We start from the raw sequence: 12947 nt of genomic DNA, 5'->3' as shown, positions 1-12947 counted from the left end.
AATAGAGTAATCGTACTGATATATTTGTGTGTTTGTATTGAGATATTTTTCACAGTAGTTTTGAATGGTTCCAAAAAAGTACTTGAATGGATGTCTATATGATTTTGTACTGAGCGTGTTTCCACATACTAGACTTACTTTGTATTTATTTAAAAAGTTTTCAATACGGCAAGACACATCCTGTTCTTTTCCCGTCTGATAAACAAAGTACTCGCACTGATATATGTGCGTGTTTGTACTGAGCTATTTTTCACAATCCGGAATGTTCAGGGGGTTGAACTGATTATAAAATACATACTGAACTGTTGGACATACGGTAACGCATGAAAACAATTACATAATCATCGAGTGGTTGTACATGTTGCAAACAATTATCAAATGCTAAGCTACAGTCTGTACACTTCTTCTTTTTTGAACTCAACATTTTTTTGACAACGATGTTCTGAACTTCTCTCATTTTATGACTTGTACTGACGTACTTACTAAGCGGGATTTTCATGGGGATTTCTTTTTTTGCTTGGATTTTTACAATTTGAATTTCGGCCATTTCTTTTATTCCGAACGGACCACCATTTTTAACTCGTACTGAGGTACTTACTACGACCGAACTAGGGTGGCTGTCGAGTGTCTCAGTGAGGAAGAAGACGAATCTCGAGAGCGCAGCTGGATTTGGCTAGCGGCTGGGACGACGCGGGGCGCGGCGGCGGAGGGAGGCTAAGACGGCGCGTGGCAGCCGCCGGAGGCGGGGACGGGCCACGACAGCCGTCGATGGGGAGGTGCGCATGAAGGGAGCGGCGCCCGTCGGAGGGAAGGCGCGCGGGGAGGGGCCGGCGAGCCCGTCGGCGGTGAGGCGTGCGGACGGCCAGCCGGCGGCAGCGCGTGTGTCGGAGGAGCTACCCGTAACGGCGCCGCGGGCTCCCTCGCTCCGGCTGCTGCTGTCGCTCGCTCGCCCGCAACGGCTGCCTCTGGCGGTAGGAGGCGGGTTCGATTGGGGATGGGTCGGGGAGTTTCTCGTGTCGTCTGCGCGTCGCGCCCTTATAGGGACTGAGGGTAACAGAATAATATTTTGTTACCGGTAACAAAATAGTCCAGCCCTATATATATATATATATATATATATATATATATACATCTGGGCTATTCTGTTACGCGTAACAGAATATTATTCTGTTACGCGTAACAGAATATTATTCTGTTACCCTACTTGAACTAATAAATTCAAGCTGTTTAACTGATGAAATTCGAGCGGTTAAATTGATGCTTTCTCTTGCGGTTAAAATCGTCTTTTTTTGTTCAATTTTTTTAATTTTTTTGTCAAAATGGGGCGTGTAATATATCGTTGGAAAGCTCTTGACATCTACATTACAATCTTATAATATTTTTTTCCAAAAAAATTATGATTTAAGAGCAGTTTTGAAAAAACCGTTTTTTCAAAACCGAAAACGTGAATCGTATTTTGGACTTGATTTTCAAACGGTTTGTTGGAATTGAGCAAATGAAATGGCGTTGGAAAGCTTGTGAAAATCCGCATCTTCCATATATCTACTATTTTTTCAAATTCTGTATGATTTAAAAGTAATTTGGAAAACGGTGAAATTCTGGGCGAAATGTATTTTCATTGTTTTTTGCAAATGGTTTGTCGAATTGACACAAATTATACGGCGTTTGAAAGCTATGGAAAATGCGCAACTTTTGCGTATAGAAAGTTTTTTTCTAACTCCTTACGGTTTAAATACGAATTCAAATATGGTTAAAATTGGTTCTGAACGCGGTTTTTTTGAAAAGTTTGTCGAAATGGGGCAAATAACATATCGTTGGACAGTTATCGAAAATGTGAAACTTAGTCATGTTGGACGTTTTCTCTACTTTGCAACCGTTTAAGAGTAATCTTGAATACGACATGACGGATCCTGCTGTTTTCTCGTCTGAAAAACAGAATAGTCGTACTGATATATGTGTATGTTTGTACTGAGCTATTTTTTGTAAAGTAATTTTAAATAATTCCGGAAAATGGTACTTGTACTGATGCTTGCATGGGTTTGTACTAAGCGTGTTTTCACTAACTAGACTTTTCTCTGTTTTTTGGGTATTATTTTTCTCGTAAATTTTCAACGGTTTACTGTATCCTAGCCCTAAACTTGCATGGTTTATATTGTTGAACTGAATGCTATTGTATCGTCGGTCCTGTACTTGCATGGTTTATATCATCGAGCTGAATGATATTTTTTTTCAAAAATAAAATGTTTTTTATTCTTTTTTTGAACTAAACATTTTTTTACAACGATGTTCTGGACTTCTCTTATTTTATGACTTGTACTTTTACCATTTTTTTACAATTTGAATTTCTGTCATTTCTTTTATTTCGAACGGACCACCGTTTTTAACTTGTACTGATTAATATTTTTAATTAAACGAATTTTCCTTTGTAGAACGGACCACCGTTTTTGTTTGTACGGATCAGTTGTAGAACTTGGACGTCAATGTCACAGAATTAATTTGTGAGCTTCTCATGTTTCCTTCTAAAGTTGTTTTTCCCTCGAACTTTATTGGCACCAAATTATCTTTTCCTTGCCTCTCGAACTAATGCAATTTTGTTCGACGAGTACGTACCAAATTTCTCTGTACTGTTATGTTTTTAACACACACACATATTGAATTGTTCCCACATTTCATTATGAATTTATTATATATAAAAGTTGAACTATATGACACTTTTTAAAAGAATCTAACGAGTATTTTTGCTCGCTAGACTTCCAAATGTTTTTCCGTTGTAAACTCAAGTCTGAACAATTGTAAATACTTCTAAATTGAACTGACATAAAATATAGGAACACTCGAGTTTGAACAGTTGCAAATAGTTCTAAATTGAAGTGAAATAAAATATAGGAACTGAACTAAGTGTATTTTCAGATTTCTGCTAGCATGCATCAGATATGTTTTTACAATAGAACATATACTAATTTTTATGTCAAGTAACCTCAAACAAAATAAAAGTGGAGCTTCATTTACAAGAATAGAACAGAACATATGCTAGTTTCGATCCATACAAGGGTTTCTCAAATGCTTATTAAGCATAACACACAACTCCTAATGTGCTATATGAAGAACACTTAAACAGGGGAAATTGGACATAGAATCGTTAAGTAGGTGTACTAAAAAGCACACAAAACATGTACTGAAAAAGAACAAAACATTCTTAGCGTTGCATCGGCCTCCTGTGGCAGAGGTGAACGTTCTGATAGTTGCGTCGTCGCACGGCCTCGTGTGGCGGAGGTGAACGACTTGTGGTGGTAAGGGTGAACGGCTTGAGCGCTGCGTGTCCAAAAAAATTGGTTTTATTTGACAACACAAAAACATAAAAAGGATGATTTCAGTTTCATAAATTAACTCAGGAGGCGGTACCTCTAGCAATGGAAGATTACTGGGCCAAATGCCCATTCCGTGGCTACAAAAAACTGATTATTTTGTTTTTCTTAGTGGTGCCACTACCTTCAGATTAGAAGGACATACATAATACTCATCCGCTGAATTGCACCTATTTTTTACATCATTTTCACGGCCTGATAATACATCCATCTCATTTATTCAGTTTATCAGTTAACAAAAAGTATCAGCTATCAGTCCACAAAGAGCATCAACTATCAGTTCACAAAAATATGAAACATCACAGGAACATAAAAAGAATGTTTATTAGTTCACAAACCTATCAGCAATAGTAGTCATGCGGCTTCAATGCAGCCGCCATTGTTGGTTTTTTTTCTTAAAATACACACTGAACTGTTGTAACAAAAAAGAAACTTTAAACCACAAGATTTAGCAAGATGAACCACTAGTCTACTAACCAGAGAACTGAATGAATTTCCAAAATTGAATTTTTTTTCTAATGCTCTGCAGGCCGGAAAATGGGGGATTAAAGTTTGTAGCAATAGTGCTCATGCATATATAGGCTCTCCCAGGGCAAGCCCTTGTGTATAAAAAAGCTAGTGGTTTAAATTCAAAATGTGGACAATGCCACCACACATTTTATTAGTATATATTCTCACCTTATCCTCCGGTGCCTGTTTTGTGTTATATGAAGATGCAAAACATAAAGGGAATTGTACTTACGATTCAGAATTAGATGAACCGAATAGCACACAAAAGATGGACTGAAAAAACTGAACTAGCTCAACCATTCTACTTTTTGGGAATCTAATGCTCTGAAGATGAAGTGAACTCTTTGACACATATCTTTAGTTTGTAAACATATCCAACTCACACCCTCCTGTATATTGTGTTGAACTACTGTTGCATTTTTTATGTGGTGAACTTTTTTGTAAACAAAACTGACTATTGTTTTGTAATTTACAACAATACTTGACTGCTTTTTTGTATGAATTGTTTTCTATAATGCACATTTGAACAATTGTTTTGTTTTCATTAACCAATTACATCAGACTTAATTCAGAGAATGTACTGCTCGACAGAGACACAATGAACCTCCAAGAAAATTAGATTTGTACTCCACTTATTCTCCAATGTCACTAGCCATCCTAACACAAAACATAATTCAGGGGCAAAAAATTCTTCTCTTTTCAGCCATTAACACAAACACCTTACTGGCATAAAATATCTGCGGCGAGAGCAGCAAGAGCCAAGGGGCAGCGACCTCGATTTTGTGGTGACCCACGGCGCCAGCGGCAGGAAGTTGAACGGCCCAGTATGTTGCTTGTGCAGCGGATAGCAGTTCAGGGAGCGGCGGTGACAGAGGCCGAAAGGCGTCGAAGAATACTGCAGAAAGAAGAGAGGTAAGCGAACATGCAATAAAATTTCATAGAAGAGAGAACAAATTCTTAGCGCTACAGTTTGAACAGTGGTGAGCATTCAGTTGAGTATATGCCATCACACGATGGATGAGCAACCACCTGCGAGGAGTTCCTGAGATTGACAGGGGAAGCAAAAGAGGGGCAGAGCACCGCTGGCTACACCAAGAAGAGGAGGGGCGGTGGAGGAAGGTGGTGAACCGGTTCGGGTGGTGGCGTTGAACGGACTGGAGTGGTGGATGTGAACGGACAGGGCGCTTCGGCGGCGGAGTCCCACCGGGAGACGGCATTGTGGTGTGGGAACCGGGAGACATGGGGGCAGCGCGAGATGCAGGAGGTTGGAGGGGGGGAGGCGTCCGGAGAAGAACGAAGACGCTGCCTGCGATGTGGAGAGGGTCGGGCGGCGGCGCGGTGGAGAGGAGTCCGGGCGGCGGCGCGGTGGGGAGGAATCCGGGCGGCGGCGTGCTCGGGGAGAATGTTGGACGGCGGCGCGATGGGAAGAAGGCCCGCCGGCGGCACAATTGGGAGAGGAGGTCGGGCGGCGGCGTGCTAGAGGCAAGGCCGACCAAAGGCGCGCTGGGGGGCGGTGGCCGAGGGGAAAGGTGGGGGCGGTGGCGCGGTGGGGGAAGGTGGTTGTGCGGCAGCGCGGCGGGGGGAGGTGGCGCGGCAGGGGAAGGTGGCAGGGCAGCGACGGCTCGTTGTGGGTAGCAGGGACGGGTGGTTTTTTTTCTAGTCGGGCCGGTCGGTGTCTGATCAGTCGTATCGCTCCTATATAGGGTGGAGGGTATATTCTGTTACGGGTAACACAATAGTCCAGCCATATATATATATATATATATATAGGGTCGCGCTATTCGTCACTCAGGGTGAAGAATTGCAGCCAACTTGCACGCCTGGGAACCTGTTTGTCTAAGCTGTCGTAAACTTACGACAAGCAAAGGTGTCTAATCTGCCGTAAACTTACGACAAGCAAATATAGCCGAACCATCCACGCACCCATGCATGTGGTGTATTTTTTTTTGTGAGGTAAACTTACGACACCAGCCCACCTGTGATGTAAACTTACGACACCAACCCACGTGTGACCCAAACTTACAACACTAGCCACCCAAACTTACAACACTAGCCACGCTCAATGCATCCTTTGCAGTATGCATGCGACATGAGTTTACTTGCACAGTATGCATGTGACGTACGTTTTCGTACCCATTCCATGAAAAACGTAATTTTTGTAGCCATTCCAGGGTGAAAACTTAGCTGTGATCAATCGACAAGGAATCTTACATAGATTGAGCCAAACCAACATAAAACTTGTGTCATTTATCATTGATGCCGAGCATTGCATAGGAACAGCGGAAAGGTGGATCATCTCTACTACTATTAAACAAGAGAACATATTCAACGCTAAACACACCCAGCCTAATCTACACATAACATTCCCGATCAATTGGAGCCTCACGATCAAATCGCTTAATTAGATCTAGCCATCACGATTACACCAACCCACAACTGAAGTGCGTTTAGCAGATTTCCAGGGCGGACGAAAACTCTGGCAACGCCCACACCAGGAAACATCCCACGCCCGCAGAAAGGATACATCCCACGTCCAATTTACACGGAGAGTCATATACGGAAACAAATGTGCTAACTCAGCGGGAGTATATCCACGGAATCAATCCAGGCGTCCAGCTTACGTGCGCCATCGCTGCCCTGCGCAGCCGCCGAGGCACCCGACGACGGCCGCGACGACGAGCTCGCCGAGTCACCCGACGACGGCGAGCTATTCCCCAACACGGGTGCAGCCGCCCAGGCGCCCTGCCATGGCGGCGATGACGAGCTCTTCGCCGGCACAGGTGCATGGTCTTCTCTGATCTGAAGTCCGTAAGTCTTTTACACGCCGCTGCCACCAAGACTTTGTTAGGCTAGAAGACCCCTCTGCTCCGCAGATGCATGCTCATTTGTCAACCTGTTCATGTGATCCATCAATTGCTTTGATTGAATTTATGAAAAACAAGAGCAATTATAGAAGGAAAATGTAGGAACTGGTGACTTATGGCATGACCACATGCTAACATGATTCCTGATGTGCGTACCTCACCTAAACCTGACGTCGTTCCATGAGTCCTTGGCAAATGAGCATTGTACTGACTTCACCTAAATGCCTCATGAAGCTGCATATGGATCGTTCAATGCTCAGTTCCAATTTATATGAACACAAATAAAGTCACCCTGAGATATACCTACATGAATAGTGCAAAATGAATTCAATTGGTTGCAGAGGCACCATAATTAAGAAAGCTTTGATGGTAAACAGTGGGATGAAGTTGAACATAAAACTGTACTCTGTCTGCGTTGTGCTAATACTATTCCTTCCGTTACAATTGTGTGATACATTCTTGACATTCACAGGGTTGAAGGACTTCGTATGGTCCCGACCAATCCCAATGGGACGCGCACCCGTTCCAGGATATAAGCAACACCCAGTCCTTGGGTGATGAGCATTACACAAGCACTCAATTTCAGTTTTTGTAGCTCAACTGCTGAATTGTGCCATTGATTGCAGACCCTAAAGAAGTAAAAAGGCATGGGGATAGAGAGCGGTATGCACAAAACAAGGATGAGATTAATAAGAGACGACGTGAGGCCTATAAACAGAAGAAAATTGCCTCTGCCGAGAGCAGTGGGGCACAAACACAGCTGGCTGTATCACAAGGTAATGAACATGAACTTCATCCTACATGGCCCAGTTATATTGCTATATAATGATCTATGCTTCATCTACTCAGGCCATGATGAGATTAAGAATTGGATGGAAAGGGAGCGGTATGCACAAAATAGAGAGGGAATATTAAAGCGACAATGACAAGCCCGCGAGCAAAATAAGCATATTGCTGCCGTCCTTTCCACCTGATTACTAGAGAGAATAGTCACGCAAGTTAGTCTCGAAAAGTTGACTGAACAATTAAAAAAAGAAATAGATAGTGAAATTTAGTTGGAAAGGATGTCCTGATACCACTATGTTAAGTAAACATAAGCAAATATGTGCATACAGTTGTGATGTACTCCCTACGTCCCAACATATAAGATCGATTTTCAAGCTAACAAAACATAAGGGCTGAATGTGTACCGCGTGATAATAATATATGCTTTGATTTTTAGGAAAACATCAACAAAGGAGCGAAGGACGAGCATACACAAAATATGCAGATTGAATGCATGATAACCAAAGATGAGGATATGAACACCAAGTCAACAAAGGCAATAGAAGAACAAGGCATCATGGAAGATACAGAAAATATGCAGATTGATGAGTTGATACCCTAACACAAGCATACAAACCCCAAGCTGACAAAGGCGGTTTTTAATTTCACATGCCATTATTATTATTCTTATGCAGGAGGGACAAAACAATATGTAATCTGTAGTATAATAATATCATACCTACGATTCTTTATTCGTCTTCATAATATTTGCTCTTTTATAAGTATTGGAGAATATTATATTATCGTGTGTTTTAGTTACTAAGCAATGAAGAATCAATAAGTACCAGGTAATATTATATTATGTGTGTTTCAGGTACGCAGCGAGGAAGAATCAAATGGAATAGACGACGGCGATGAAGTAGAGAAAAAGAAGAGCACACCAGCCACAGATTGCGAAGTGGCAAAGGCATGCTTCTATTTCAACTATCCCAAATAGTTCTAATTCTCATTATATTATAATACTACATATGGATTATTCCTTGTAATGTTGCTCTCAGGGATTAACCGTCAAGGAAACAAGTGAAGAAATGCAGCCAGCTCAAGACAATGAATTAGCACAAACATCCGACACCGAAGGGGCAGAAACTGTAGGGGACAAGCTTGCAGAATTAAATGGAATAGCCGACAAAGATGAAGTGGAGAAAAAGAAGAGCACGCGGTCCACAGATTCCGAGGTGACAGAGGCATATTTTCTTTTCCAACTATATGTCCCAAATAGTTCTAATTATAATTATATTAAACCCTGCATACTGATTTTTCTTTGTAATCTTGCTCTCAGGAATTAACCTTGAACAAATGCAGTCAGCTCTGGATGAGGAATTAGCACAGACATTTGGCACCGAAGGGGCAGACACTCTAGGGGACACGCTGAGAGAATCAAATGGAACAGCCGACAAAGAAGTGGAGAAAAAGCAGAGCACGCATTCTAGTGATTCCGAAGACTTCGAAGTGACAGAGGCATCTTTTCTTTTCCAACTATGTCCCAAATAGGTCTAATTGTAAGTATATTATATCATGCATACCCATTATTCTTTGTAATGTTGCTTCCAGGAATTAACCTTCAATGAAACAAGTGAACAAATGGATGCAGCTAAGGACATAGAATTAGAACTAACGTCTGGTATGGAAGGGGCACATACATGGAAGCCTATCAGAGATGGGTATACCTTCTAACTCAAAGGCTCAAAGCAATCGGCATTATGTGTTTTTTTGTATTTCCCCATTAGTTGCATCACAAAAGAAGTTTCTGCACAATTAAGAATAAAGTATGCACATGTCAAAGTATACAAGCTGAAAGTATACAGATATGCACAGTTTGACGGGGACGAGCAGGCGATGGGGTCGGCGAGACTAAGCTGGACCCGGACGAGCGAGGAGAAGCATAGGGAGGGTCCCGAGCGGCAGCACAGCACACAAGGTCATCTTGGTGATCCTAATCAAGAAGGAGGTCGCGAGCAGCAACTGCTCCTGCTCCTGACCGAAATGAACAGGGAAATCCAGGTTAATTCAGCAGCAGCTAGAGCAATACTCCGATATTGAAGATGGGGTGGAAGAGCAGAGCATCCCGATCGAGGGGAGAAGAAGAGTTGGAACCGGACCTTCATGGCGTCTCTAGCAGCGGGGAGGGGGTGAGGGAAGTTCCTGGGCGGCGAGTGCATCAGCACGAGGGAAGGCCCCGGCGTCGCGGGCGAGCATGCCCAGCTCGACCGCCCCGCTGTCGCCAGGAGGAGGGAGGGCCCCGACGTCGCCGGCGAGCATGCCCGGCCCGAGCGCCCCGCCGTGGCCAGGAGGAGGGAGGGCCCCGGCATCGCCGGCGAGCATGCCCGGCTCGAGCGCTCCGCCGTGGCCAGGAGGAGGGAGGGCCCGGGCGGCACCAGATAAGAAGAAGGGGCGGGCAGAGCTGGGCCTGCGCGTCCGCCGGTGGTGGTGACGAGGGGGAGAGGCGGGGCGGAGCAGGGGCCTGCGCCTCCGCCGGCGTTGCTGACGAAGGGGAGGTGCGGCCAACGGAGAGCTTTGGCTGTGGATGGGGATCGCAAAGTGGAGGGGATGCCAGCAGAGAGCTCCATTGTAAGTGGATTAGGAGAAGTGAGGAAGAATGGGGAAGAGATAAGCGTGAGGGGCGGTGGAAGGTTGACTCAGATTTTTTTAATCTCTATACTATACTACTCCCTCGTGATACATCCTTTCCCTAAGACAAGAATTTTGAGATGAATGAAGTACTACGTAATACTGTAAGCCAGTGACCCATTGTAAGTGAGTGTGGCATTTTTTCCAAACAAAATAAAAATATCTTTAAATTTCAAAGGGCATGTCCGGTTCACATGCTGTGTGGGTGAGATTTTTGTTTTCATGACTGCTTGTTACAGTCATCATTTTATGATTTTAAAAATAATATGAATCCCTATAAAGATGATAAAAATTTATTGAGTATATTTAAGTTTTGTAATCATGCAGGTCATCTTGTGGTATGTGGGTGATAAACTTTATGGAGTACTTCACGGGAGATATTTTGTCTGACATTCCTACACAGGTACATTTCATTGTGTACATGTTTGGGCTATTTCTTGGATCAAAATAACAAAGTTGTTTCAATTTTCGATCTCTTACCAATACCTACTTCGGGGAATAATGTACTTAAAATAGTGGCCGACAACCTAAACCTTGCGCTTGAAGTTGCAAACCCCGCATTCAAGGATGATATCTCTAAATGGGAATGCTTAGTTCTTGTTGCTCCAACAAACTCACACTGGTGTGAATCTTTTAAACGCATTACAATATTAATTGATTCATTCAACGCACATTATGTGTTTATTTCATACATGTAGTGCCCTGTCCGGCTATTTGGTTTTTAATTACATGCACTCATTTGTATACACAATGCACATGCATCTTGCTATAACAATGTTGTATAATGCATATGTAGGATGATTTTCAGTTGAGGAACCAATTTTTGGTGCATATTTTAAAGTATGAAGAGAATGAAGCTCAAAACAATATCCCATACATTGAACGAAGCATCATTGATCGCATCTATAGATGGACCTTCATTGCTTCAAAAGATGGACCTTCAAGACATGCTTAGTTGCGGTTTTTAAAATATATTTTTGTAACAGTTAGAATACATTTATTATGTGATAGTGAATTTTATGCGGAGACATGTTTCTGGATCGTGCATTACACACGCGCTCATATCGTGCATAAGACACATTTAAATGGCTCGGTAAAAGAACTCACTAAATAAAATTTAGATCTAGAATAGATGTTTTTACTATAGATATGATACATGTGTTGGATCAAACATGTCACACTTTTTGAAAATACAATTTGAGTGACATGACAACATTCTGTAGCGATTTGAATTTTTTATAAAAATTATTTTAGTATTATACCATGTGAACTTGTTTTGTTAAAAGATGGACCTTCAAGACATGCTTAGTTGCGGTTTTTAAAATATATTTTTGTAACAATTAGAATACATTTATTATGTGATAGTGAATTTTATGCGGAGACATGTTTCTGGATCGTGCGTTACACACGCGCTCATATCGTTGTGCATAAGACACATTTAAATGGCTCGGTAAAAGAACTCACTAAATAAAATTTAGATCTAGAATAGATGTTTTTACTATAGATATGATACATGTGTTGGATCAGAAACATGTCACACTTTTTGAAAATACAATTTGAGTGACATGACAACATTCTGTAGCGATTTGAATTTTTTATAAAAATTATTTTAGTATTATACCATGTGAACTTGTTTTGTTAAAAGATGGACCTTCAAGACATGCTTAGTTGCGGTTTTTAAAATATATTTTTGTAACAATTAGAATACATTTATTATGTGATAGTGAATTTTATGCGGAGACATGTTTCTGGATCGTGCGTTACACATGCGCTCATATCGTTGTGCATAAGACATATTTAAATGGCTCGGTAAAAGAACTCACTAAATAAAATTTAGATCTAGAATAGATGTTTTTACTATAGATATGATACATGTGTTGGATCAGAAACATGTCACACTTTTTGAAAATACAATTTGAGTGACATGACAACATTCTGTAGCGATTTGAATTTTTTATAAAAATTATTTTAGTATTATACCATGTGAACTTGTTTTGTTTGAGACGTGCGTTGCACGTGCATACTTACTAGTCTACTATTAATTCACAAAGTATATATTCCAATTTCTATTTTTTGACAATTTATACATCGAAAAAGCCCAAAACAGGAACCCAAACTCTCCAATTTCCTGAGTCCTGACCATCATTACATAGTACTCCCTCTGAAAGAAATATAAGAGTGTTTAGATCACTAGCAAGTGCAACACCAACTGGAGCGTCAGGGTGAGCACCCCATTCATCAGTCCATGATCCATCATATACTAGTATGTAGCAACATCGGTCTTGCCAAGGCGATGAAGACCCTAAAATGGGAATGTAAGTTAGACACAATTTTGCATCCGCAAACGAAATCTAGGGATCTCAAGCTGCAGCTGGACTTACCAAACCCAATACACATGATGTCACATCGGCACCGCAACAGGTAACAAGAGGTTGACCAGGTGATTAGGCTTAACAATGTATGTAATGTTAAAAGGTTAGTGATTCGTCCTGTATCACGGTTGGGCGGGGGGGGGGGGGGGGGGGGAATGGATAATAGATACACAAAATACAAAAGCTGCAATTATTTACTTGCATATTTTAGAATCTCAAAAATACTATGACGAGAAACTAAAGAAATAAGTCTGTTGAGTATAATTTTGTTTTATCGCTATGTCATATCTATGAGGTGCACTGCAGTACTATAACAATCTATTTAGCTACTGAATACTTACCAAATTCAAAGACTTCCTGTTGTGTTTAAAAAAGCATTATTT

General features: G+C 41.7%; 2 protein-coding genes across 5 annotated transcripts; both read right to left on the bottom strand.

Moving 5' to 3' along the window:
- Positions 1–3000: 3000 nt before the first annotated feature.
- Positions 3001–6041, bottom strand: LOC123077541 (proline-rich receptor-like protein kinase PERK10). The gene is made up of 3 exons (XM_044499827.1): positions 5999–6041; positions 4905–5570; positions 3001–4770 (listed from the first exon to the last, which is right to left on the bottom strand). Exons 1-3 carry the CDS (start codon positions 6039–6041, stop codon positions 4550–4552), a joined length of 930 nt encoding a protein of 309 aa, XP_044355762.1. The 3' UTR covers positions 3001–4549.
- A 50-nt stretch (positions 6042–6091) lies between these two features.
- LOC123110662 (uncharacterized) lies at positions 6092–10227 on the bottom strand. Of its 4 annotated transcripts, XR_006453551.1 has the most exons (4): positions 9664–10227; positions 7145–9538; positions 6896–7042; positions 6092–6768 (listed from the first exon to the last, which is right to left on the bottom strand). XR_006453551.1 is itself a non-coding variant. In XM_044531246.1 (3 exons), exons 1-2 carry the CDS (start codon positions 10129–10131, stop codon positions 9416–9418), a joined length of 591 nt encoding a protein of 196 aa, XP_044387181.1. In that variant the 5' UTR covers positions 10132–10223; the 3' UTR covers positions 6092–6768; positions 6896–9415. The 4 variants fall into 4 exon arrangements, 2 of the variants coding, with proteins under 2 accessions (XP_044387181.1, XP_044387189.1); XR_006453546.1 differs by having other exon boundaries at positions 6896–9532; XM_044531246.1 differs by having other exon boundaries at positions 6896–9538; positions 9664–10223.
- Between the last annotated feature and the right edge of the window lie 2720 nt (positions 10228–12947).

This window comes from Triticum aestivum, chromosome 1B (genome assembly GCF_018294505.1).
Source record: "Triticum aestivum cultivar Chinese Spring chromosome 1B, IWGSC CS RefSeq v2.1, whole genome shotgun sequence".
NCBI lineage: Eukaryota > Viridiplantae > Streptophyta > Magnoliopsida > Poales > Poaceae > Triticum > Triticum aestivum.
Note: the sequence above shows the minus strand (reverse complement) of the source record. Positions and strands in the feature narration are given on the sequence as shown.

Bases quoted from the DNA above. Each gene is read 5' to 3' on its own strand.
- LOC123077541 (XM_044499827.1), bottom strand. From the start codon at position 6,041: ATGGCTACAAAAATTACGTTTTTCATGGAATGGGTACGAAAAC. The intron at 5,571-5,998 runs GTACGTCACATG...CACCCTATATAG, and splicing joins CATGGAATGGGTACGAAAAC to GAGCGATACGACTGATCAGA. The intron at 4,771-4,904 runs GTGGTTGCTCAT...TTCTTTCTGCAG, and splicing joins ATCTCAGGAACTCCTCGCAG to TATTCTTCGACGCCTTTCGG.
- LOC123110662 (XM_044531246.1), bottom strand. From the start codon at position 10,131: ATGGAGCTCTCTGCTGGCATCCCCTCCACTTTGCGATCCCCATCCACA. The intron at 9,539-9,663 runs GTCCGGTTCCAA...CATTTCGGTCAG, and splicing joins CTGCTAGAGACGCCATGAAG to GAGCAGGAGCAGTTGCTGCT.